The sequence below is a fragment of the Equus przewalskii genome, chromosome 8, assembly GCF_037783145.1.
Source record: "Equus przewalskii isolate Varuska chromosome 8, EquPr2, whole genome shotgun sequence".
NCBI lineage: Eukaryota > Metazoa > Chordata > Mammalia > Perissodactyla > Equidae > Equus > Equus przewalskii.
This window is the reverse complement of record NC_091838.1, coordinates 23661072-23688211: the sequence shown is the minus strand read 5'-3', so window position 1 is coordinate 23688211 and position 27140 is coordinate 23661072. Positions and strand designations below refer to the sequence as shown.

Below are 27140 nucleotides of genomic sequence, written 5' to 3'. Positions count from 1 at the left end.
GAGGGGGTGTCCAAGAAGGGCATCATTCAGTCCATGAGGCAGATCTGGAAGTGACTCATGTTGGTAACTTGGAGGCATTTCCTGATTCTTTATCTGGGTCGTTGTCCATTGGATTGATGCCTTCTTCCACAGCAAGCATTGGCCTGGCTAGACTTACCTCTTTCCCAAGTGGCTCTTGGGGGCCTTTGGTGGGGATCGGTGTCCAGAGGTCTCATGATCTAACTGAAAGGACTTTCACTGTGAATAGAAGCCCAGCAGTGCTGAGCCCTTTATCTTCTCTGTATTCACTTAGCAGCTTGTGAATCCTTCCCTCTCTTGATATGATTTGTGACCTTGATGATGGACAGGCGTCTTCATCGGGTGTGCTGAGGGCGGTGATGTGTGTTTTTCCCACTGCTAGACGCTCCCTTGGAAATGCTGACACATGCTTCCCGCAATCCCAAGATCATTGTCACGGTTATGTTGTATACCCCAGGCTCTTTGGAGCAGGAGGAAAGAGATTTAAAGAGAACAGTTGCAAATCCAGCTATATAACAGTAAAATAGTCTCCAGCATCTAAAAGGCAGTCATCCTTTCACTTCATACTCGCCCATATTTATTGGATATTTATGGAAAAAGTCTCTTTAGATGGCCTCCTGCTTAGACAACTGGATAAAAAGTGGTTGACTCTAGAAGTATTTTGCACGTGAAAGGTGTTTTGTCTTCACCTATCTCCTTGCTAGCGGTCCAGGTAACTGTGATACCAGGTCAAAACTTGGCTACACCTATGCCTTCCTACTTTGAGGAGAGCACAGTAGTTAAGCATTGTTTATGCAAGTTTTGAGAGGTCAGAAATTCACTTCAAAGTATTCTTAGATATTTTACACAACTCCTTTCTTCCGTCTCAGTTTGGGTGCACTCTTTGCGGTTGTCCCTGATTCTCTGTGTGCCATTTACCTGTTTTTTGGATCTACCTATTTTTCATCCTGCTTATTCCCAATAAAATTAACCAGTAGCCTCAATATAGTGCTAATATGTGCTTGGTTCCCAAAAGTTACAAATAGTATAAATAAATGTTTTAGAAAGGAAACTCTCTTCTCTTTGCTGGTCTCAGTAATTGTTTTAGTGACTTATCTCTAAGTAAAATGAGCCCAGTTTGGGCCTTTCATATTTTGCCACCACTAGTAAGCTGCCGTTTCATCTGTACATTTCTCTTTCATCTTTGGGAATTGTTCGTCATTAACGTATTTTGTGGAAGAGGTTTACTCCTCTCACTCTCTAAAAGAGTTGTTTTCATCTCTTAAATGAAGAGGGTGTTGGATTAGAGAGTCTCCGAAGTGCTCGCCAGCTCTGAAGTTTCCGTCATGGGTTTCACAGTGAGTCTCTGCATTGTTGATGATTCTCTTCCTTGAGCTGCCCGCTTGTGCCCCTCCTCACCCTCAAACACAGGCACCTTCTGAGTGTCCTCCTCTCAGAAAATACTTGCCAGTGGGGCACTGAACAAAAACTTAAATTACTGTCTCTTCATGTGTATCTGTACTGTTTATAGTATCACAGTTAAAACAGTTGTCATCATAAATTATCAATATTTTGTAAAATGGTATCCTAAATTTTCATCTTTCTTCTTTTTAACAATCTATGACTGTGTTGTCCAGTATGGTAGTCACTACCCCCATGTACACATTCTTGACTTGCAGTGTGGCCCATAGGAATTGAGATATGCTGTAAATGTGAAATACCTGGAGGGTTTACATTTTTTGGTACTATCTAATTCATTTTTAAATATTGATTGCATGTTAAAGTGATAATATTTTGCATATATTGGGTTAAGTAAAAATTATTAAAATTAATTTCACTTTTTGGGGGGATACTTTTACATATGGCTATTAGAAAATTTAAAATTACATCTACAGCTCTGATTCGATGGCTCATTGAACAGTTGCTGATCTAGACATAGAAAGTGTGGATACTGAATGTAGAGAAGAGGCAAATTTCCAAAAGGAGTTTTAAATGAATATCTTTGATAGAAATAAAATTATATATTGCAGCTGTGACTTGGGAAAGTGGGTATTCAAATGGTCTTGATCAAATTAAAAAAGACCAAAATAAATTAATTAGATTAGCTTAGATCAGAAATATGAAATCCAGCTACCAGATGGATTCCTAGCATTGTCGCCAGCTAGTCTTGAGGTCAGATAAGGGGCAGGAAGGCAGGGGTGGCGGTCTGAGCAAGAGTGAGTGGTCACTAGTGACAGACGAAAGCCATAGTTTTTGAACTTCTCTGCCCGGGTTCACCTGATTGTGGTTGCAGTTGTGATGGGGGACGTCTTCACTTGATACCAGGTAGTGCTGTCGTTTTTCGTGCTGCTGGGCGATGGACTGAGTGGGAAGGAGTAGGGGACTGGAATCCCAAGTGTCAGACAGGATTCCTCTGAGTGAGTGTTCTGTTTTGTCCCTTCCCCTGCCTTCGGCAAGTTCTTTTCCCCCTTCTGCTCAGCCTTAAGCTGATAGAAAGTAAGCCTCAACTCTATCTCTGCTTCTCCAGGCTGCCTATGCCTCTGCCTCCCGGCTCAGAGGACAAGCTGTGTCCCCTCTCTGGGCTCCTTCTCCCAACCCCGCTGGAGCTGGCTGGGAACCCCATCCAGTCAGTAGCATTTCCTCTCGTGACATGTGGTGGAACCTAGTGGATGACGCCGTTATCCTGTAAGACACGGCCATCCAGGACATACAAGTAGACGCTACCTTCCTAAGCTAATCGGAAAGGTTATTTTGGTAAGTGGTTAGTCTGCACGGCTGGTTTAAGCTATTATCAAGTCCATTCCAGTAGTTATTTCTTTGAAAGCTAGAATGAGCCTTGAGTAAATGAAGATTGACTGCTTAGGCTTTTGGGGATTAAATTCAATTTATAAATATTTGTTTCATTTGGCACTGGAGAGTTCTCCTTCTCTGTATTTTGGATTTTAAAGGAGTTGTGTAGTAAAGCAGCATGTCTGTAAATAAAGCGGCTTTCATGCTCACCTTATTTTCACCCATCTGACCTCTGTTTTCGGAGAAAGTCGATCAGAAAATTCATGGCAGTTAGCGGTGGAGTGAGGAGACCTTTGACTCTAGCTGACAGCTGTCACCTGAAAACTACAGACCTAGAGACCCTCTCAGGTGTTATGTCTGTAGTTCTGACAGCGAACAGGAATGTTGTTTATATTTTCTGTAAGCAAAATTCTCCCCTTGTTAGGAATATATTAGAACAGAGCAGACAGAAACTGAGTTTTTATCTGTCTTAAGTTCTCAGCAGTGTTGGTTGGCCCATTGTTCGTTCCCATGCTCATATAGACGTGTGTCAGTAGAATTTATGACTGAGCCTGTTTATAACATCACTCTGGAAATTCTTCAACAAGACATTGTTTTTTCAAGTTGGGCAGTATCACACAATGCTTAATGTGCTTATGAAAGAGAAAAAATGAGTTAAATTCCAAAGATGTTTAAGATTTCAGACATTTTTCCTATGTGAATTAGTTCTTTATTAGGTTGTTGATTTAATTAGCATTCAACAAAACCACTTTTCTGTTTTGATTGTCAAAACAGTCTTTAAATTGGTTATTTTAATCTGATACCAAATCTGTTAGAAACTGTTTGAATAAAATGCGAAGCATTAGGTAGGGTATACTATGTTCCGTAAACAGGATGCTGACGAATATGTCTACCCATTGTCCCCCCACCTGCCTATGTCCTGCTTTTTCCCAAAAGAGGTTAAGGCAAAGGTGAGGGCTGCATGGATATTTTGAACTTGATTCTGTTAAAATAATTTTCAGTTTTGACCGGTTTGAGGGAAAGTTTTCTGCTCGTACTGATAAGAATAATTATCATCTAGAAACTGCCCATCCAGCCAGAGTCTCTGTAAGTGGTCACATGGGCTCCTGGTCCATCACCAGAGCCCGGCCGGCATCTGTGGGTGAATAATGAACCTGTGATTGGACTTCCTGTGCCGGCAGCGCAGACAGGGTCTGCGGTGGGCCCAGAGCCATGAGTGAAATTGGTCCTCTTAGAGAATGAACGCTTTCTTCTGGTCCCTTTCTGAGTCTTGTATATTCCTGCCATTAAACATAATGAAATTATGAATTTATTATACTGTTTGTGAGCTTGCTTTCCAGCAGCGTTATGGATGCTTTCTTGTTCGACGCCTCTGTTGCCGTTACATAGTTATACGTGGGCCGTAAATATCTAATTTGTACGAAATGACTGATTTTGGTATTTGTATAATCCTCTAGTCAATTTAACTAAGTTGGGCTTTTCACAGCCCTCTGTGCTGCGGCTGCTCATCTGATTACACTGCTCAGGGGAATAAGGTTAAGGGCGGGCTGTTGGTAACCAGAGCATTTCCAGGGCTTTAGTTCAGCAGATGGGCTGCTTGGCTATATTCATACATCTGCTTGCCTGCTGTGGCAGCTGCTGCTGCTTCATGTTGTGTTCTTTTGTTCTGTTCCATCCAAGAACGGAACGCTAGGAAGTGTAGTGAATGGATTAATTTAAGGTTAAGGTTAGTGTTTTGCTTGCTTTCTAAGTAACCGATCATAATAATGCTTCTGGTAGAAGCTAATGAGTTTCTCTTAAAGTGAACTAGATTTATAAAATACAGCTCAGCGAGGGGGCTAGATTAGTATTGTTGATGGAAACCAAATTCACATGCATAAAATACTGGCAGTTTTTATCGTTTGTTCCTAATTCTTTGTTTTCTTCCTTCCTCCTCCCCACCTCCCACTCCCTTCTAGGACCTCTATCCAGACTTTGCCTGACACTGCAGGGTCCAAGAGAATTAAAGAAATATGGAATGACATGAAGAAGATTAGTTAAGGATTATAGGCTTTGAGGACACACACCTCAGTGAAGTGAAGCACAGACAAGCTCCTGAGCTGTAGTTTGGAGGAGCCGTGTGTTGGAAGAAGATGGCGGATCCAGGAATGATGAGTCTTTTTGGCGAGGATGGGAATATTTTCAGTGAAGGCCTTGAGGGTCTTGGAGAATGTGGTTACCCTGAAAATCCAGTGAATCCCATGGGTCAGCAAATGCCGATAGACCAAGGCTTTGCCTCCTTACAGCCATCCCTTCATCATCCCTCCACTAATCAAAATCAAACAAAGTTGACCCATTTCGATCACTATAATCAGTATGAACAGCAGAAGATGCATCTGATGGATCAGCCGAACAGAATGATGAGTAATGCCCCTGGGAACGGACTCGCGTCTCCTCACTCGCAGTATCACACCCCTCCCGTTCCTCAGGTCCCTCATGGTGGCAGTGGCGGCGGTCAGATGGGAGTCTACCCTGGCATGCAGAATGAAAGGCACGGGCAATCTTTTGTGGACAGTGGCTCCATGTGGGGCCCCCGGGCTGTTCAGGTACCAGACCAGATCCGAGCCCCCTACCAGCAGCAGCAGCCGCCGCAGCAGCCCCAGCCGGCTCCGTCGGGGCCCCCTGCACAGGGCCACCCTCAGCACATGCAGCAGATGGGCAGCTATATGGCACGTGGGGATTTTTCCATGCAGCAGCACGGTCAGCCACAGCAGAGGATGAGCCAGTTTTCCCAAGGTCAAGAGGGCCTCAATCAGGGAAATCCTTTCATTGCCACCTCAGGACCTGGCCACTTGTCCCATGTGCCCCAGCAGAGTCCCAGCATGGCACCTTCCTTACGTCACTCAGTGCAGCAGTTCCACCACCACCCCCCTACTGCTCTCCATGGAGAATCCGTTGCCCACAGTCCCAGATTCTCCCCTAATCCTCCTCAACAAGGGGCTGTTAGGCCACAAACCCTTAACTTTAGTTCTCGGAGCCAGACAGTCCCCTCACCTACTATAAACAACTCAGGGCAGTATTCTCGATATCCTTACAGTAACCTAAATCAGGGATTAGTTAACAATACAGGGATGAATCAAAATTTAGGCCTTACAAATAATACTCCAATGAATCAGTCCGTACCAAGATACCCCAATGCTGTAGGATTCCCATCAAGCAGTGGTCAAGGACTAATGCACCAGCAGCCCATCCACCCCAGTGGCTCACTTAACCAAATGAACACACAAACTATGCATCCTTCACAGCCTCAGGGAACTTATGCCTCTCCACCTCCCATGTCACCCATGAAAGCAATGAGTAATCCAGCAGGTACTCCTCCTCCGCAAGTCAGGCCCGGAAGTGCTGGGATACCAATGGAAGTTGGCAGTTATCCAAATATGCCCCACCCTCAGCCATCTCATCAGCCCCCTGGTGCCATGGGAATTGGACAGAGGAATATGGGCCCCAGAAACATGCAGCAGTCTCGTCCGTTTATGGGCATGTCCTCAGCACCGAGGGAGTTGGCCGGGCACATGAGACCAAATGGTTGTCCTGGTGTTGGCCTTGCAGATCCACAAGCAATCCAGGAACGACTGCTACCTGGCCAACAGCATCCTGGTCAGCAGCCGTCTTTTCAGCAGTTGCCAACCTGTCCTCCTATGCAGCCCCACCCGGGCTTGCACCGTCAGTCTTCACCTCCACACCCGCATCACCAGCCTTGGGCACAGCTCCACCCTTCACCCCAGAGCACCCCGCAGAAAGTGCCTGTGCCTCAGGTAAGGGAACCCGGATCCTCCCTGCTTTACAGGATAAGTGTAACATTGTGAATTTACCTAGAAGGATTTTCCTTCAGACTTCATGAAAAGCTTTCTCATTATGAGTTCCTTAGTTTTTATTTTGTAAACTGCCCCAGAGTCTCACTTGTTTCTATTACTCCCTTTATTTACTCTGTCACTTATTGGCTTCTGTGTTTATTCACTTTTTCAAAAGTCTTGCATGCTGCTGTCTCAGGAGTTGTGCTAGGTGCTGAGGGTGCGTAGCTAACTGAGCTCGAGCCCCTGTCTGCAAGGAGCTCTGTTGTCACTGCCAGAGGAAGATGGACTTTGGACTCAGAGGAATCGTTTTTTCCTTCTCTTTCTTCTTCTTTTCTTTCTCTTTTTCTCTTCCTCTCTTTGTTTTAAATACACACTGAAACTTGGCTTCCAGCAAAGTTTTATGTTGGTGGTAGTCTTTCCCACCACTTCTAGAAAATTATAATTTTTTTCTTTGGGAAGTTGCAAAATGTGTTCTTCTGTAATATTTATTTTACCAACTCTTGAATGTTACTGTGAACTTCAATTTCAAACTGTGGAAAATCACGGTAAATAACCCACAGAAAGTGTTTGGTCTCTAAGAGGTTTTGGTACCCAGCACTGAAACAGGAATCTTCCTTTACATAAGCTGAGATTTTCGTTATCCTGCAGAATTTATAAGCAAACAGATTTAAGTTTTAAGCTCTCGTATTCACAGAGACATCTTTCCATTATAAGTGTTGGTGTTTGTGCCCTAGGTCTAGGAAAAATAAATTAATACCTGTATGTCCAGATTATTCTGGTGGTTATTCAAAAACACGTATTGATCTTACACTCTGAGTTTGGGTGGCACAGTTGGTGATTTTAGAGCTATAAGGCACCAGTCTTGTTTTTAATGAGCTTTCAGTCAGTTTGGGGAAACGTGACCAATATGTGAAAATATAAAGCAGAGTAAAAGACCACGCTTGGTGATGTGACAAATGTCCAGAGACAGGAAGTACCCGTGGATGAGGGTGCTTGGAATTTGGCTGGGGCTTAGCCAGGAAAAGTGAACCAGGGATGAGGACGACATCTCAGGTTGGGGGATAGTTCCTTAAATGGGGCACGGGATGCTGAGCTTGCTGCAGGACAGGGCCAGATGGTAGAGGTCTTGTATTCTCTTTTAAGGAATTTGGACTTCAATGGGGAGTCTGTGATATTGATTAGACAGTCTACAGGATGGCTCGGGAACCAGAAGATGAATTGTGAGCCAGTGGTCCAGGCCTGTGAGGACAGTTTGGACCAGGGATTGGGGAGTGGGAACAGAAGGGATTGAAGCAGTGTGAAAACAAAGGGTTTGGTCAGGAGACAAAGCCGTTGGGGGCATCCCCAGTGGAGAGGCATTTAGAACAGAGACTCAGACACTTCAGCCTTGGTGGGACAGGGGAAGTGGAGGTCAGGAAGCCTCCTGGGAACCTCAGGACACAGGACATGTAGGGATTTGTAGGCGTTTTGGGGAAGCTGCCCTCAGCAGTCCAGGACACTTGGAGATTCTCAGGAGGGAGAGGAAGGGATGGAGGGAGGAAGGGAGGGGCCGGTGGAGAGACACCCTGACCCCTCCCGGGGTCTAATCTGCAGCCAACAGGATGGAACCTGTGATTCCCAGACCATGAGAAAGGGGAGGTGAGAAAGGCAATCTGACAAGATGCTGGAGAGCAGAGGGCCTGGGGGAAACTTAGGCAAAGGCGTGAGTGGAGATCAAACCCAGCTAATTTGTTTTCCCTGCTATAACTTCAAGGCAAAATGCTCCCCCTCAGAATTGACCAAAGGTGCTGTCCACAAGCCCGGCCGACCTGGGGGGTTCTAGGGCAGAATTAAATGTGGCTTAGTTCCCAGAAATTATTTTTTTCTTATTCCGTAGAAAGTTTCTTATTAAACAAGGCATCTTTTCAGAACAGTGGTTCTCAGACTTCTCCTTGCCCAGCATCTTCTGTCTTCAGTGGAGGGTAAGCCCAGTTTGAGGGAGACGCCTGTGATTATAATCTGGTCCCTGGATGGGAATTCGTGGTCCCCTCTAGCTTCCCCTAGTGTTAAGAGTGGATCCCAGTATATCTCAAGGGCATTTCAGAGGACGTGTATGACTATGTGGCGTTTGAATCACTGAATGCTGGATGGCTCCGTATGTGCCGTCTCCTGGCTAGACGGTGGGGATACCAGGTACATTTCTACTTTGCTCCAGCTTCCTGAGTGTGCCGTTATAGACAAACTTGGAGTCGGTTAAGGGAAATGAGGTACTTTCATCATAAATACAGTTGCGTTTTTTTATTTCACTCATGGTATTTGATTTCTTATTTCTTCTTAAGTTTGCATCCTCTTCAGATTTTGAAGCACTCAGTTTTGAAGATAATACTAGGGAGGTGTAAAGTCTTGGGAATAGCATGGACTTTAAGGTCAGAAAAGTGTCTGAATCCCAGCTCTATACTTATTAGCTTGGTATCCTTGGGCGACTTACTTAACTTCTCTGAACCTCAGATTCTTCATCAGTAAAACAGGAAAAATAGTACCCATCCTAAAGAGTGTTGAAATTCAGTTGGGTAATATATACAAAGTGCGAAGTATACTGTTCAGCCCATGGTGTACGCTCCTATGTTCATTCTCTTCTAGGTTTCAGTTTCTCATCTCCTGAAATGCAAACCTTGCTTTCTAGTTGTGTCATTTAACGTGTAAACATAGTGTAAAATTATTTTAAGGAACAGGTAGATATTATGAAATATAGCCCTAGTTATGAAACTAAATTTCATTTGTGCAAACACTGCCCCCTTTTAGCCCATATTGCAGTGTGTGATGAGGATAATCGTATGGGTGATTCAAAATGCTGTCTCAGAATCCTAGAGATCTCTCTCCCTCTGGATGACTCACCTGCTACTCTAGCAAATATATCTATCTAATCATGTTTTGCCTTAGAATTACTAAAATTATTTTGCATTTCTTGTATGATAGAATGTTGGTTCAAAACCATGCTGTGTAACAGAACTACCAGATTAAGTCGAAATATTGATGTGATTTGCTGAGTTATCACCATTCAGATAGGTTTGCTGACTTTTGTCTTGAATTTTTCACTTTTTAACAATAGATGTTATGCTTTTTAAATGTTTCATAGGTTCTGAACAGATACTTCTAAATTATATAACACATTTAAGTATCTTTAAAGATAAGTATATTGAAGAGTCAACGAAGGAAAATATCAGGAAGGCCAGAGTTCATCAGACCTTAGTGCTCATTGTGGTGTGTGGACATATTCTTTAATGGAAGCTCTGGACCATCCTGATTATTTGATAAAACTTACAGGGAGAGAAAAACCCTTGCTTATATTTCTTTCCAGTAGCTGATTAGAACAGTTGTTCTTGAACTTTTTCATCTCAGACCCACTCTTAGAAATTATTGAGGACTCCAGAGATCCTTGTGTGGGTTATATGTGTTGATATTTACTGTCTTGGAATTTTAAACTGAGGGCAGTTTGAAATATTTATTTGTTAATCATTTAAAAATAATAAACCATTATATGTTAACATAAATAACATTTTTAAATGAAAAATTACTGTTTTCCAAAACAAAAAAATGTAGTGGCATTGTTTTACATTTTCTCGAACGTCAGGTTCTCACGTCTACGTCTGCATACAGTGTGCACACAAGTCCTGAGCCTCTGGAAAAGCCAGCCGTACCTTTGGAGAGCATGAGAGGGAAAAGCAAATCGCATCTCAGTGTCATTATAAAAACAGTTCTGGGGGCCGGCCCGGTGGCATTGTGGTTAATTTTGCACATTCCACTTCGGTGGCCCAGAGTTTGCTGGTTCAGATCCTGGGTGCAGACCTACGCACCGCTTGTGAAGCCATGCTGTGGCAGGTGTCCCACATAAAATAGAGGAGGATGGGCATGGATGTTAGCTCAGGGCCAGTCTTCCTCAGCAAAAAGAGAAGGAATGGTAGCAGATGTTAGCTCAGGGCTAACCTTCCTCAAAACAAAAAAACAAAAAACAGTTCTGACCGCCCAGAGCCCAGGGCCCTGGACTCCTCTCCTTTAGAACCGCTGGTACGAGGGGAAGAGTGCAGGCTTTGGAGTCTGTAGCTTTTGAGTAGAAGCACCACCAACTGGTTACTGACTCTGTGACTGTGGGCAGGTTACTTAACCTCAGGGCCTCGATGGCCTTATCTCTAAAATGAGGGTTCATACACCTTCCTGGCTAGAGGCATAGTGAGATTAACGGTAACGTCTTTTCTTTTAAATACCTAATGTGGTGTCAGACGCATGGTGGGGACTCAAAAATGATATGTTATCATGGGGGAAATGTACAAAATTGCCTGTTGCAAAATTTTAAAAAATAATCTCAAGCACTTATTTTAATGTTAGCTATTGTCAGAGTTGTTTAGCTTCATTTCTTTGGTGTTAGGGAACAGTTATTAAATATTGAGGCTCCCTGTATGCTACTCATCAGGAGAGAGAGAAAGATCTTGCTGGGGGCAGGGGAGGTGGTGCAGGCCAGGATCTGCCGTGGAAAGCACAGCTCAGAGAGAAGCACTGCAGACTTTGGGGGCAGCTCCTAATCCAGTCTTAGGGTGGGCGAGGCTGGGGTCTGGGAGGGTGTTCTGGGGGGAAGTGATGTCTTTGCGGAGGTGTGAAGGATCAGTCCAAGTTGAGAGGAGGATGGGTAAAGGCGGAGGGATAAGAATTTAAAGCTTAGGAGATAATGAGTGTGAAGCTGAGAGAGCCCGTGGGCCCCGAGTTCTCCTCAGTGTTATTGAAACGTAGGAGCTTGGGCATGGGAGAGAGAAAGTCACGCAGTCCCCCTGCGGGACCTTGTCATCATGGTGTCAAGCTTCGGCTGTGTCCCATGTCCATGGGCTGCGCTGGGTGGTTTTCGGCGGGGACATGGCACTGGCAGGGTGCTCTGCAGCACCTTAGGCATGGGGAGAGAGCAGAGAATAGAGCATTTCTCATACATGCTGGACGTAGGTGAGAACAACCTAGAAGGAGAGCACACTGTCAATTTTGTTCTCTTAAAGAGCTTATCTATGAAAGACTGTGGTTAAGTGTATTGTCCTTCAGGTTATAGGCAAATCTCCGAGTTTCTGAATAATTTATACTGCACACATCTACGCAGCTATCTCTGTGTTCATGGATAACGCTCTCAGATGGGCAAATTCTGATGGAATTTTTAGGATCTGCAGCATTGTATCATTAGAATAAGTATGTTTTGGATACATTTGTGCCCCATTCATTAATTTGGTCCTGAAATATAGTCATGGTGAAAAAGAGCAGAGCAGAAAAAATTTTTAAAGTACAGCTAAGATCGAGGTGATGGGTAATAATTTCTCTGTGTCCTAATTTTCCCTTGGGAGATTAAGAAAAAAAATAACCTAGAAGAATCAATGGTGCAACTTTTCCAGTTCTTTCTCTTTAAATAGCCTTTCTGGGAAAACCTTTTCCTGGTAAATCTCAACCAGAGTCAATATTCTACTGAAATTCTCTCAGTTCCCCCAGTAAATACAGAATTCCAGACGTTAGCAGAGCATTTGGCAACTACTAAATAAATTTTTAGGGAAAAAGTGGCCATGCATCTCAAGCCTCAATTATGCAAATTGTGATCAGAGGTGGAGAAAAACGCCTTTTTAATAGAGAGTGGATGTATCCATATGAATACTCCTCTTGATGTACTTTCACACCCCTGAAGATGTCTGGGAGAGACGGGGAAACAATCTCCCTAAAGAAAGCCCAGCTTTGACCTCAGTGGCATTCCAGAGCTGTTCTAAGTGTACCCACGTTCAGAGAACAGGCACCCTACTTGGACCTCGTTGGAATAGGCTGCCCCTCCAGTGCTCCCAGAGGAAGGTCAGAGGAGTTACCACTTTCCCCTGTGCTCATGGCTCACTGGTTATTTCTCCACGACACCTTTGGTTGAAGCCAGCCATCCAGCCCTGACTGCTCTCTCCTTTACTGGTCGATGGGCAGCCAGGGGTTTTTCATGAAGACTGTAATATGTTTCTTCTGATCACCTTAATTTGTATATACACAGCTTAATGAGCACCTCCCTGCATTTTCCTTCAGTGTATCTGGTTTATCCCAGAGATCAGAGCCTCAGTGGGTTAAAATGGAAAATACCAAGTGTGTAGTGTTAAAGTAAAGGAAAAATTTCTACTCCATCTATTTTTTCACCCCAGGATCTGAAAGCATGAATGAGCCATGTACTACATGGTAGCCTTGCCTCTTAGTGGATTTTATTTTGTAAAAGAGTGTTGTTTTCTATGACTATTGGAAATATGTGGGCAGCAAGAAGTTAGTTTTTAAATTTGCTTTCAAAGCCTGGATATTAGCCAGCTACTAAGTGTCCCAAGTAGCTAATGGATTTTCTTAACTTTTAAAAAGCCACTTTTAGATACTACATTTTAATCTTGTATCTTGGTTGCCTCCATTCAACTACAGTCAGGAATTATTTATTGCCTGTTATGTGCCAAACACTATATTAGGGACAAAGATTGGTGACATGGTGGAAGGTGGTGAGGAGATCAAGACCTTCACTAAGGTGGGTAGGGAATTTTGTTAAGTGTAATCTTCTGGCCATCATGTCTTTGTTTACCTACTATGTTCTGGACCAGTGCTGTCCAATTCAAATATAAGGGGAGCTGCAAATACAAGCTACATTTGTTGTTTTAAATTTTCTAGTAGCCACATTAAAAAGAAAAAGAAATGGGTGAAATTAATTTTAGTAATATGTTTAACCCAGTATATCCAAGATATTGTTCTGACACATAATCAGTATAAAATATTACTTATGAGATATTTGACACAAGTATTTGGAATCTAGCGTGTATTTTACATGCAGAGCCCATCTCAGTTTTGTTGAGCTGCGTTTCGGGCATTCAGTGGCACTGTGTGGCTGGCTGGTGGCTGCCATATTGAACAGCACTGTGCTGGACTCTTTCCTTAGCAGTTGCTTCAAATTCTTTTTGAAAACAAGTCAGAGTATAAATTTATGCACCTATAAATAAATTAAAAATTGCTTAGTCTAATTATGACAGTGAACCTCCCAGATAGGTGTTAGCACCCTCATTTTGAGGTTGGGAAAGGAGTAGCATTTTTTTAGGTATCAACAATACATGTAGTGTTGGAGGTGTGTGTGTAGTATCAGTATCAGCTCATGAAAAGACAGATTACTGAAGTGAAATTTCATTTGTTTGGGTTTCTTAGAAGCCTGTCTGAATGTCTTTCTATTCTATATGGGGAAAAAAATGAGTTTCTGTGAAAGGTGGATTATAACCATTTTCAAGATTTTAATTTCAGGTTGTTTTTGGATACTTTTAGTAGTTATGTAGTAGTTATTTTTTCCCCCTAACTCAGAATCTCTCTTTGCTTCTGTCACTAATGCTTGTTTCTTTATGAGATTGATTCTCTGAGGATAAGGGAGAAAGCCTTCATTTTTGTTATTATGCATGCAGGGGCCTCCCCCTGCGTTTTTCCGTTTCACCTCTTTCTTCTCTGCTGCTTTCTTCTTCGTTTTATCACTCATTCAGAAGAGCCATGTCTGGCACTGCGGGCAGTCGTTGTCTGGGGAAGGAGATTGGGAAGCGGGTCAGGGGACTAGGGGAGAAGCTTCACTAGACCTCATGTGGAAAACTCACCACAATCTTGACATCTGCATATTAATCTCCCTTCTTGGTAGTTACAGCTGTCAATCTACAGATAATCTCTAAGTAACCAGAGAGATGGCCCTTGCTCTTCCTTTGTCATTGAACGCAGCCACTTGTTCTTGTAGCAACTTGTACTTGTGCTTTTGCCTTGCAAAACTAGTCAGTCGGAGCATCAGCATGAGTGAGGTGTTGTGTTTTCTTCACTTAGTGTAAAAATTATAGGAGAACCTTCTAGGGGCTGGGGCATGGCCTGGAGGTGGCGGTGCTGGTGGAGAATTTAAAGGAGGTTGGCAAAAGCCAAGAAATTGGCGCCATTTAAAAAAGTCAAAAGTCAACATACATAGAGGAGAGGCAACCCGTTATCCTGCTTGCTTTTTTCCTGGTTTGGATTGGATCGTACAAGTGATGGTCAGGTAAGGCTGGAAGGTGTTTCCTTCTGTCCTCTTTTAGTGATTGAATCAGAATCATCACCCAGGCAGTTATTTGAAGGAAACATGCCATTTCGATGCTCCTTCATGAAGAGCATAGTATTTCTGATCTGCTCTGTAGTGTATTTGGCCTGTTCTCCTCCACTCCCTTCTGTGTTTAATTCTAAATAGTTCTCTACCACAGATTTCAGGAGAACTGTTAGACTTTAACGCTGTGTGAAAGCAAAAACAGTTGTTTTCAGCTGGAAGTAAGAGGCCTTAATCTCGAAGGCATTTTCGTTTTGTTCGTTTCCTTTAGCCATGGGCATAAAGTGTGGGAGAACATTTTAGAGGTGCAAGTAGGGATGTTGGAAACCTGTTGAGAGTTTCTCAAATGATGTTCTGCTTAACTTGTGCCCCTGCTTTCTCTTCCTGGGATGGCTGGAGCAGGTTTGCAGCATTAGCATAAGAATTCCCCCCTCCCCCGTGAGGTGGGGACTTACTGTAGGGTTAGGGGCGGGGCCGGGGCTTTCCCTGCCAGTGAAGAGGCAAGGACTTTCAGACCATCCTTTCTCTGAAACTTTTTTTGAAGTTTCTTTTCTGAATGTACTTTTTAATGAAGGGGCAGTGTATATAGACTTAAAGTTCTTATTGAGTATGGGAATCTTTGAAATTAAAGTTTAATTTTTAGATCATGCTTTTTGATGGACTCATAGCCTGAACATTCTCTTTACCTTAAAAAAAATCAGACAATTGTGGGATTATTCAGTTATGATATACTTTTACTGTTAATGTTAAAAATAGCTCAAAATGTCAGTCTGAAGAGATGGCCAAACTTTAATAGCACTGTGGAGGTTGGCAGAAATGGACAGTGGGGACTAATGGAGAATTTACCTTAATCTTGGCATTTTATTGTTACTGTCCATTCTCTCTAGTTACAGCAGTGAATTTACAGATAATCGGTAAGTAACCACAGGCAGGGGTGGAACTGGGGCAATAACCAAATAGGATGTGCTGACGATGCTTTAAATTGGCCCATTTCTAAGCTGGCTGCTCCAACAACGCAAAGGTATTTTCACAAAGGAGAGCTTTGTGAACTGCATGGAGGCATAGCTTGGATTAAAGCAGGTAAGTGAGAAATCTTTGGCGGAAAAGTTTGATGATATAGGAAGGAGTTATTTAGTAAGTCGTATTTCATTTTTATCAGCTACATCTCTGAATGTTTTCTCTTCTCACTTTAACTGTATTCAGCTGAACAATGGGAATGTTAATTCACCCTCCAGGCTCTTGTCCTCAGTGTCGCTTATAACCCAACTTCTGATTCAACCAGGTGTCCCTCTTACTTTGAAAGAATGATGGAAGACTTAGCTTAAGGAAATATTCCAGGATCTAATTTGGGAGCCGAGCTTAAAGCTTACTCACAGCTTTAGTATTTGCGAAAAAGTTAAAAACCAGTATTTACATATAAATAAGGTCTCTAAGATAGAGTATCGTTGTTGAGGGGGAAAAAACCAGTAAGAGACTAGTCGTTCGTAGAGCAAAAATGATCAGTTTTAATAGGTTTCCCTCGTTGAAGACTTAAGTGAGAATACTTTAAATGCCATGCCATGTTAGGAGCTAGGTTAGTTAGTATTTCATATCAAATAGAAATGTAATTTCGAGAATAAGTTAATGGGAAGAGGTGAGTGTCAGTTTACTTTCTCATTTAGTGTTTTTCTTGTCATTTTTTAAACATCTCACACCCCTGCTATTCTGTCTGTGGGCACACACGGGGTGCTGTGGCCAGGGCTCAGCCCCTTGCCGCTGGCAGGAAGAGTGCTGGGGAGACAGGAGCGCAGAGCTGGGAAGGCCCTCAAGACCTGCATTTGAATCTCACTGTTTTGACTTAGGAAAAAATTGGACGCTTACTGAACTTCTCTAAACCTTAGTTTCCTGAGGATAGTAATTATACCAATTGCACAAGATTGTTATGAGAATTAAATGAGATAATGGCTGTAAAGTTTGTAGCACAGCATGTAGCATGTGCTGAGTCCCCAGGGAATGTTAAATATTTTATTATAACTGTTGTTAATGTGGTTGTTGAAATGAGCTCTTGGAATTCCCCCCTGCCACTTTCTACTCTTGTATCTTAAAATAGAAAAACTTTCTCTTATTTTGTAAAACAGAACATTATGTATCAATGCCTTAAAAATCAAATTATTAGAATCTCCATAAAGCAAACAGAAATTCATAATATTTTTGGGGAGAGGCTAAAATTGCTACCACACTACTGTATTTCTTCTTAATTGAGTCTCTAGGAAATGGGATACAACGTATAAAATATCAGCTTGTTTCTCAGTGTTTAACTTCTCACTTTCAACCAAAGTGAAAAGCATCATTTAGTTTTTAGAAACTTCTAGTGGCAGAGGTGAAGTTGGCATCCTGTTTTGTATTGTGAGGGAGGTTTGCTAGTATTCCCTCCAGCATCCAAGAGGTTAACCCACTGAACTATATATGCACCTATATATAGTAAGTCTTGACGTTGTTAAATATAAGTTTAAGCTTACAGCTGTTAACCACAAATTCAGTGATCGTTGTTTTTGCTAGCATCTTCCTGTATGTTCAGGGTGTGCTCTCGCACACCTTGAGGTGGTGGTACAATTTTATTTAGTACGTGTGTTCCTGCTAAGTAGCACTGAGGGCAGTTTTGAACTCTGTTGGTTTGTGAGGGCCATACCACTTAGGATCATTGTAATGTTTCTTTATCCTAACCTATTTTTTCTTTAAAAAATAACTTTTTATGTTTTAAAGTGAGACAATCACAAAAGAAAATAAAAGGATTGTTGCAGTTAGATTTTAAAAATTTTAAACATATTGCTAAGGAAGGTGATTCACATTTTGAGTATGTGAGGTTTACAATTTTGTAGATAATTTTTATCCAACTCGTAACACTGTTACCACTTTCTAAAGTTTACTATTTAGAGCTGTAGAATTTTAGAGCTAGAAGAGGCTGGCGTTAGAATTGAACCTGGAGCCCACAGTTTTGTTCTTCTGGAAGGATCACAGTTATGTCTTTGCTCCAATTTGAATATAAGGGAAAAGGCCCTTTGCTTATCATCTTCTAAACACTCAAGTTTTTTCCTTTTTATAAAAATACTGATGAAGAAAACGAGATTAAAAAAAGTAAATGGAAAACCTGTTATTGTCTAACGTCCACAAGATATAATGTTTACCAAATACCATGTATAATGTTTATATATGTTACTTAATTGAACCATAATCGATAGCCATCTGTGTACAAAATTAAATGCTCCCTTCGTATTATGGACATACCACAGAAGGTTGCATTCCAGGCCTGTTGTATACTTTCATTTAATTCAAAGTTTAGGGGAAGAATCTTTCTAAATATACTTAACTGTAACTGAAGTTTGTCAGAAAGTATCTAATGTTTTCCAAACTATTTTTCAAAGAAAGTGTGCATGTTCTTTATATCACACAAATAGTGTGTTTGTGGAAGATGTATGACCCCTTACTGTCCGTGAACTTTCTGTGATGATGAGCAGGTTCTGTATTGGCTCTGTCCAGGGCAGTAGCCACTAGCCACGTGTGGCTGTTGAACACCTGAAGTGAGGTAGTGAGTCTGAGGAACTGTAATTTTCCTTTTATTTGATTTTAGTTAATTTAAATTTAAATAAGTATATGTGGCTAGTGACTTACATATTGGGTAGCTCAGGTATAACCAAACAAGACAAATGATTGAAATCACCAGAACATAAGATGTTGACCCCAACTAGAACTAGACAAGAGAGTGTTTTGTTGTCCGTGTAATCAGTGCACACTTTGTGTTTCTACTCTTATTCTCTCTCACCTCTGGCCAGATGGCCTTACAACCATGCGTATTCCGTATTTTTGGCCCTGACAGAAAGTGATAGGATATAGGGGCCATACATGGCAATGCTGACACAATTCACTTTGTTATTTTGGGAATAAATCTTTGCTGTGTACCAGCCAGTTGTTGCTAAACACAGCTACTATTTTAAGTAATGTGAATAGAGTCTCTTGTTTTAAAGTATGTGATATTTCAGAAACTTATTGTTTAAATTTTTCTTCCCAAAGAAGTCCTAGTCACAAATGCTTTATATAAAACATTTATTATTATTTGGTTTCATAAGTTAAAAGCTATCACAGTTGGTAAAATAGTTTTTTTCCTTGAAAAAGATTTCTCACAATTTGGTATTAAATTCAATCTCCTCAGTCCTCGAAGAAAAAATTTTAAAATATTTTCTCAAGTGCTTATGGCTGACAGCTGTATCTTCTTTAGTGGTCTCCTAAGCTACACTTTTCGTATTTCTGGGTCAGTGTGTATACCTGTGTGGATGGATCTCTTTAGATCAGAAGGTGTTAGTGTCTTTATTTAGCATTGAAGACAAGCAGAGAAATATTAGTTGTTCTAAGACGGTACTTTAGGGTGAATTAATTAGTCCTATACTAAGACTGATGTTGTTGTCCCCAAGTATATGACTAGTGGCAGAAGGTAAATGGAATTAATAAAAATCTAGGTTATACTCCTTAGTTGATAGTTTTCACAAAGGATTTGAGAGAGAGAGAGAGAGAAAGAGAAAGTGCGTGTGTGTTAAAAGAAACAGGAAATTGGGTCCTGGAATGGAAGAGCAAGGCATATACTAATGATGGCCTTGGTTACTAGGACTGAGCATCGAATTATATTCTGAGATTCCTGGTGAGTGTGCACAGTGAAACATGGCAAGGTTTATAATTCTAATCATCAAAAAGAAGAAAAACTTTTTTCTGAGAGCAGTGTGTTCTTTTTTCTGGCATCAAATCCTAGAAGAAATTGTGTGTGGTATATTTTATATGTAGGAGCTATTGGCTGGCATCACAAATACTTTTCTTGACAAGAGTAGTTTTACAACAAATGTAGAAACAGTTGTGGGTTTTTTTTTCATATGACAGTTCCTTCTGTGCCACTCGATGAGTCCATCTGAGGGTGTATCACTCAGGGCTACATGATGATGGCCGTCCTGTGAGGGTTGCATTGATCCGGTCTAGGGTGCATCCCAGAGATCCTGCTTCGTAAAATAAGTGGACTGAAGATGCTTGAGGTGGATGCATTGCATGCCTTAGGCAATCTCCCCTAGATTTTTGGTTTACTAATTAGGTCATGGGTAGAACCTCAGTAGAAGAGGATTTGACAAGTTCTTTAGGTCATCAAGAGTCTAAATTATTGTGAATACATTAAATACCACTGAAGTGTTCCCTTTAAAATGGTTAATTTTATATTATGTGAATCAACTCATAAAAAAAGTCTAAAGTACTAATGTGGTATCTTATGACTTGTGTTGGTTGTTAGTATCTTCTGCACACCAGGGTCACCGAAATGTTATCTCTCCAAAGATGCCTAAGCAGCTGGGTTGGGCCTCATGGTTTGTGTTGTGAAGAAGCTTCTTCGGGACTCGGGTGTGCCTCAGCTGGGAAGGGCTGCCTTAGGGTACAGTCAAGAGAGTTTGGGCCTGAAAAAACTTCAGAGCAGGTTTTACCACCCACTGTGCGTCTGTGTAGAAAATCTTTCGTAATTTTCCCCTAGATTGTTGAGTAGTATAGCCTGCTAGTACATCTACTAGGTGAATTAATAGAAACTAGACCCAGGTAACTGAACAAGTTGATTTACTGTATAGACTTATTTGGTACAGAATTATTACCTTTAGAAAATAGATACCAAGGATGTCAGTGTTAGTTCTGGTAGAATGTATTTTGAACTATTCTCTTTTGATGTTTAGATTTCAGTATTATTGTAAATCATAAAACATGGTATGAGCATAAGAAAGAACACTTATCTTCCTGTTGCCGAGGCAGGAGGCCATTCATCCAGATCATCCAATAAATGATACAGATATCTACAGGTAACTGCTCATCTATTTACAGCTCTGTTTTGTTTAAAGTAACACTCTTAAATATTGAGAACCTCAAAGAGCTTTTGTTTATGAGGGTTTTTTTAAAAGATTTTATTTATTTATTTATGTATTTATTTATTTTCCTTTTTCTCCCCAAAGCCCCCGGTACATAGTTGTATATTCTTCGTTGTGGGTCCTTCTAGTTGTGGTATGTGGGACGCTGCCTCAGCGTGGTTTGATGAGCAGTGCCATGTCCGCGCCCAGGATTCGAACCAACGAAACACTGGGCCACCTGCAGCGGAGCACGCAAACTTAACCACTCAGCCACGGGGCCAGCCCCTATGAGGGTTTTTTCTATGCATCTTTAAGACATCAGAAATTAAAATTTGGAAATTTAAAAATCTTTATTAGTTCGTTAAAAAATAATCATAAACCCATTACATTAACATAAATAACATATTTTTTTAAATAAAAAATAATTATTTTCCAGTAAAAAAGTTAGAAAGAGCAGTGGCATTGTTTTGTATTATTTCTAATGTTTAATGTCTAGTGTAATAGAAAACAGCTGGATCCTGTGTCTGCTGCTGAATTCAGTCTGTGGCAGTCTGTTGTTTTGCTTGAAGTATGGCAAGATAATCTGTCCTCACACGTATACATAGTAGGAAAAGAAGGAGTATTTTAATACCATTTTAGATAATTATGGATATTCTTTAATACTACACCGAAATTCAGCAAGTGGTAGTTTCTTAAAGGTTAGTTGGAATGTGGGATCTGCAGCTTTGTCGGTTAGCTTTTCACACACTGTTACATTAGAATCCATGTACTTCAGATAGCTCTTTTAACCGTGCATGATTTTGTAACATCGTACATTGATCATTTAGAAAATATTGGTTTGTTGAATTACGCCTATCTTCCAAATATCGACACATTCTGGTATGCAGTATTAAAAATCACATTTGTTAATCACTGCCATCATATCAGAAGTCTTTAAAGATTGGGAAGTTGTCAAGTTTATTGCTGTGGTCACAGGTTTTCAAAATTCTGGATTTTGCTTGAAAGCTCATATTTTAGCATTGGAAATAAACACTGTCAGTTACTTTCTTTGAAGTGACAGGCTCAGTTTATTAACTTCAAGAAAATTACTGGCAGATACCTGCCTCTGAATAACTATGGTTTGTCTTTCATTTGTTCTTTCAAATAAAAATAGTTCTTTCAAAAAAATATGTCGGGTCACAACTCAGAACCATTGCACGGTGCTTTCCTGGTGATAGCCTTGGAGCTTCGCTGTGCGGCAGAAACCTTCACCTGTGCTTGCCGTTCCTCTAGAAGATGGAAAAGATGTGTACTCAGGGTCAAGAATAATAAAGATCAGTTTTTGCTGTTTCATTCAGGACTTTCTTAAATGAACTGCTCTTTTTTTAAATGTGAGTTTGTGGCCATGAAGTAATAATGATTACTAGTACACTTTGCTGTCACTGCCTTGATTGTGTTGATCCCATCAGTGTAAATGTCAACACAATGAAAAAGGCAAAGAATGTCTTAGTATGAAATAGTTTTGACTTTGCAGATGTCCTGAAAGGGTCTTGGGGATTCACAAGGCACCAGGGTCCACACTTTGAGTATATCTGGTTTTAAGGCAAATTCCAAATATCAGCTTTTCCTTATAAAATTGAAAGTCTTTTTATCCAGAAATAAATCTAAACTGTGTTTGGGAGTGGGAAGGTAAAGCGGCATCAGGGTACTGACCGTCACTCCCAGGTCGTGTCTTGAGCTGGAGTGCGTCTGGTGCCTGCGAGAGAAGGGAACAGATGGGTGGATCTTTGCCTTCGAGGGACCCGCGGTCTCTAGCGCTCTTAGCTTGTTTTTTACAGCCTTTTGGTGAGAGAGCATTTATGTTGGACGCTCACTTTAAACTGGGGCCTGGCCGAGCAGTTGGAGAGCATTTCTATTCCAAGGTAGAGATGAGCCCTTCAGTGACGCAAGCACCCCTGCTGCCCCGGGGAAGTAGAAGACTCTATAGCTGCCTCTGTTCTTAAGTCTTTAGCATGGAGTTAAAGATTCTTCTTGTGAAAACCGAGTGTTTAATAGCTTGTTTAAGCTAGAGTGTGAAGAAATATGGCTGTTGAGAAAGGAGGATGATTGCCCAGGTGGGCCTCAGAGGATGGCTGAGTGTCAGTGGGTCATTGGCTTGTTCATTTGTTCATTCATTCATCACATGTTTAGCAACTGCCTAGTATGTGATAAATGCTGAGAATGTGAGGATGAATGATTCCTTTTTCTTGCCTCCGAAGACCTCAGTTGTAGCTAGCACCAAGTGGTAAGTGTGCCTGTATTGTATGTAGTAAATGTTGGTGAAGAGCGAGTGCCAGGTTGAGTTATGGCACACGGATAAACCATTCTGTTTGGGTTAGACAGGGCTTCACAGAGGTTTCCAGCTTTGGCAATCTGGAATGCATCTACATCCAGCGTTGATTAGCTTCTTTGGGATTGACTCGATAAGACAGTGCTAGGACCTGATGTATGAAGACAGTGGATGCCTCTTTTTGCTGTCAAGTTACACGACCGCCCAAATTCATAATTAGACCTTGTTTTATGAGAATACAGTAGGAACTGAGGGCGTTGATTTTCTTGAGGTTTATTTTATCTGGGACTTTCATGCAGGCTTCCGTGTTTCTCTGTCCACACAACAGAGCTCTTCTGGGTTGACATTTTTCTTGTATCCTCTGGACTCTGTTGGCTAAATGGCTAAATTAATGTTCTTTGGGCCCCTGGCAGACTATCCTCCTCCTGATAATACCATCTTTCTCTTTTTTTGGTTTGATAAAAGTGATTATTTGTGCAACTTTTAATTTATTTTTCTTGAGTGCACTTGCCGGTTGGTGTTTCAGAAACTCATTTAGGTACCTTGTTACTATTCTTTAGGGTATGTTGCTTTGGCAGATATTTCTATCATCTATTTGTTTTTATTATTTCAATAACAGCAAATATTTATTAACTGCCCATTCTTTGCCAAGAGTTGTTCTAGGCATAGCCGTGATCATGGAGCTAACGTTCTAGCGAGAGAGGCAACCAGCCAACTAATGAAAGTTGTGTGTGCATGTGTAATATTAAGTAATATGAGTTATGAAAAAATAAAACTGAACGAGGGGATAGAAAGTGATATTTTGAGTAAGTTGGTTAAGGAATGACACCTTGGGAGGTGACACAAGCAGAAAATCTAAATAAAGTCAAGGGAGCAAGTCATGCAAACATCTAGGGGAAGACAGTATAGTCTGTGCAAAGGGCGTGAGGCAAGAGTGTATTTGTTATGTTTGGGGGCCGCAAGGAGGCCCATGTATTGGAGTGTAGTGAGTGAGGGGGAGAGTGGTGGGAGCTTTGGTTAGAGGACTAGCTGGGCGTCAGCTCAAGTAGGATATTGTAAGCTATAGTAAAGAGTTTGAATTTTACTGTGAGTGAGGTGGACGACTATGGAAGATTTTAAGCATAGAAGTGACATGATGTAGTGTGTATTTTAGCAGGCTCTCTGCTCTTCTATGTGAGGAATAGGTGGGAGGGTGAATGTGGTGGCACAAGGGGACAACTTGTGGTAGCACAAGTTCATCAGGCAAGATATATAATGGCTTAGACTAGGGTGGTGGTAGCAGGAAGTGGTCAAGGTAGCGCTGACAGGATTTGCTGGTGGATTAGGAATGGATTTTGAGAGAATGAGAGCTGTCAAGGTGTTGGCTTGAGCAGTCACAAGATCTGGAACACTGGGAGAAGCAGATTAGGGTAGAAGACTCAAGTTTGGTTAATATGTGTTAATTTGGAGTTGCTTATTAGACTCAAGTGGAGATTTCAGACAGGCAATTGGCTATAGGAATTTAGGAGAGAAGTTGGGCTGGAAGTATGAATTTAAGAGTTCTCATCGTATAGATGGTATGTTCTACCGTAGTCCCGAATGAGGTCATTTAGAGCGGATGGGTGACAGAGAAATGTGTGTGCAGTCCATCCTTTTGTGCTCTAGACTAGAGGATTCAGGAAAGCATGGTGAGAAGAGCAGTCAGGAGGAAGACCACCGTGAGGTTCCCGGAACCCAAGTGAGGAAAGAGGTGCAAGGAAGGAGTGATCGATTGTGTCAGAAGATGCTACTGTGAGGTCGAATAAGGTGAAGACTGAATCTCACCAGTTTCGGTCTCAAAGGTTAACCTTTTTCATGTTCTTACATGCTTCCCTACATCATAACAAATTTACTCTTTTTTTAGTTGTTGAATTTTAGAGGAATTCTGAATTGGAGATAGCAGTTCACCAAGAGATAGTTGTAATAGCAGTTAGCATCTACCGTGTACCAGGCTGTGTTGGCGCCTGAGATACAAAGGCGAACGAGAAAACCCTTGTAAACTTCCCACACTTGTAATCTTAGAGAGAGAGCATTGAAGTTTTCAGTGCAATGCTTGGCATGATAAATATGTGAAGACTGAGTGAACACTGTGGAGAAGCCAACGCTGAAACAGTTGCAGCTAGTTGGTGGCGAGACCAGTATTAGAACCAAGTCATTGACTTTCAGCTCCACTCTCCTTCCTCCAGCTGGCACCATCTTTACATGTGTGAAAAATAACCAGTCTTAAAGCTTATGAAGATATTTACGGGAGGATGTCCACTTGAAAAACAAAGTTACTGCACTTCCAAAGTACCGTGCTTCAGTAGATATCTTTCAAGTCAGGATAAGAAACCAGATTCTCAGGAGGGTCATGGATAGGGGATCGTATTTGTTTTTATGTCTTGTTTGTCCCACATTCCTACCATGTGCCACCACTAAAACTAAAAGCAAAGAAAAATGAACCAGTGTGTGGGTGTGGGTGGGGGGGCGGGGGCGGTGTCTGTGGTGTTCCTTGAATTGGCAAAGTAAGCATTTCTTTTAAATCCCGCGTTTCATCTGACGTTCAGGATAAGTCCTGCTGGAGGAGGTGCCTTCTGGGCTGACTTGTACCTGGTAGGTGGACTAAGGGTCCCTGGGCAGCAGCCTGGAGGTCTCTGGGGAAGGTGGACAGAGAAGATGAGACTGCAGAGGTGAGGCCAGCAAAGAAACCGAAAGTTGTCCTGGGCAGTGCCGTCCAGTGGGAACAGGTGTGAGCCATATGTGTCAGGTAAAATTGTCTAGTTGTCACATTAAAACAAAAAGAAACAGTGAAATTGGTTTCAATATATTTTATTTAATGTAATATATTTAAAATACTGTTCCAGCATGTAGTATTTTAATATTCCTTCAACAAACAATATTTAGTATAAAAGTAATAAGATAGTTGACTTTTTTTTCTTTTGGTACTAAGTCTTTGAGATCTGGTGTGATTTTACGATTCCAGCACATCTCAGTTCAGACTGGCCACACTTCAAGTGCTCCGTAGCCACATGTGGCTGATAGCTGCCACATAGACAGCACAGCCCTTGGGAAAAGACAGTTGGGAGGTAATGGGTCTTGAATTAAGGCAGCAACAGTGTGGAAGGAGAGAGATCGAGGAGATCAAGTTGGACCACCGTGTTTCTCAGTTGGTTGCTAGGCGAATGATGGCCTCTCAGGTAGAAGGATTCAGGAAACAGAGCACGAGGTTTTCTTGTTTTGTTTCAGGAATAGAGTGGCAGGAGGCAAGGTGGTGAATTAAGCTTTGGAGTTTGAGGTTTAGGTGGATGGAGGTAGGACATTGGGCTTCACAGATGCGGAGCTTGGTCGGGGCTTTATGATCTTGGGGCCTGGGAAGTGGGACTGAAGCTCCTTAGACCCAGCACGGACCCCTAGGCTGTGGATTCCCCTGCCAGCTGACTGCCCGCTCAGGAATCCTCTCTCTGGCTCCCACCCTTTCTCTGGTTCCAGCGTAAGATAGATAATCATCCCTCCACCCCCCCAGCAGATGGGCTGTGGTCAGAGCAAAAAGGAGAGGCTTGCATGCGTCAACATTTGCAAGCGTGCCTTAACCTTCCATCTCAAGTCACTGAATATCTCACAGTTCATATGCCAATAGAATTTTAAAGTTTATTTTAAAATTTACCTATGGTAAAATCATAAGCCATTTTGATAAAAATATATCATTATTGTAGTTTAACAGTTACTGGAAAATGTCTTTCTTTATTTTTGGAGGTCAAATTCTGAGAACTTTTTCTAGGTGTCTTTCCAGGGAGTGCTTTTGCTCTCCAGTGGGAATGAGATGAGTGAGGGTAAGTAGCTCATGGTAGATAGGCAGCATTTGTTGCCTGCTGAGTCTTATTTAGGATATTCAAAGATGAGGTGAGGCCCTCATCCTTGCATTCATTCATTCATCCATCCATCTATCAACATTTTGTTTTTTTATTTTTTTGAGGAAGATCAGCTCTGAGCTAACATCCACTGCCAATCCTCCTCTTTTTGCTGAGGAAGATTGGTCCTGAGCTAACATCTGTGCCCATCTTCCTCTACTTTTTATGTGGGGTGCCTGCCACAGCATGGCTTGCCAAGCGGTGCCAGGTCCGCACCCAGGATCTGAACCGGTGAACCCCAGGCCGCTAAAGCGGAACGCACGAATTTAACCACCAGGCCGGCCCCCAGTCAACATTGTTGAGTATTTACAGTGTGCCTGT

The 27140-nt window shown here is 41.8% G+C and overlaps 1 protein-coding gene across 10 annotated transcripts in view; it reads left to right on the top strand.

Annotated features, from left to right (window-relative positions):
* The window catches only part of CHD7 (chromodomain helicase DNA binding protein 7), a 183126-nt gene that overhangs the window by 51682 nt on the left and 104304 nt on the right, over positions 1 to 27140 (top strand). For 6 of the 10 annotated variants that reach the window (XM_070630535.1, XM_070630533.1, XM_070630534.1 and 3 more), the window contains one exon: positions 4746 to 6581. In XM_070630535.1, the coding sequence (XP_070486636.1) occupies positions 4920 to 6581 (1662 nt within the window). In that variant the 5' untranslated portion in view covers positions 4746 to 4919. Of the gene's footprint in view, positions 1 to 2524; positions 2752 to 4745; positions 6582 to 27140 lie in introns of all 10 variants that reach the window. The other 4 variants (XM_070630537.1, XM_070630538.1, XM_070630531.1 and 1 more) reach the window with 3 other exon arrangements.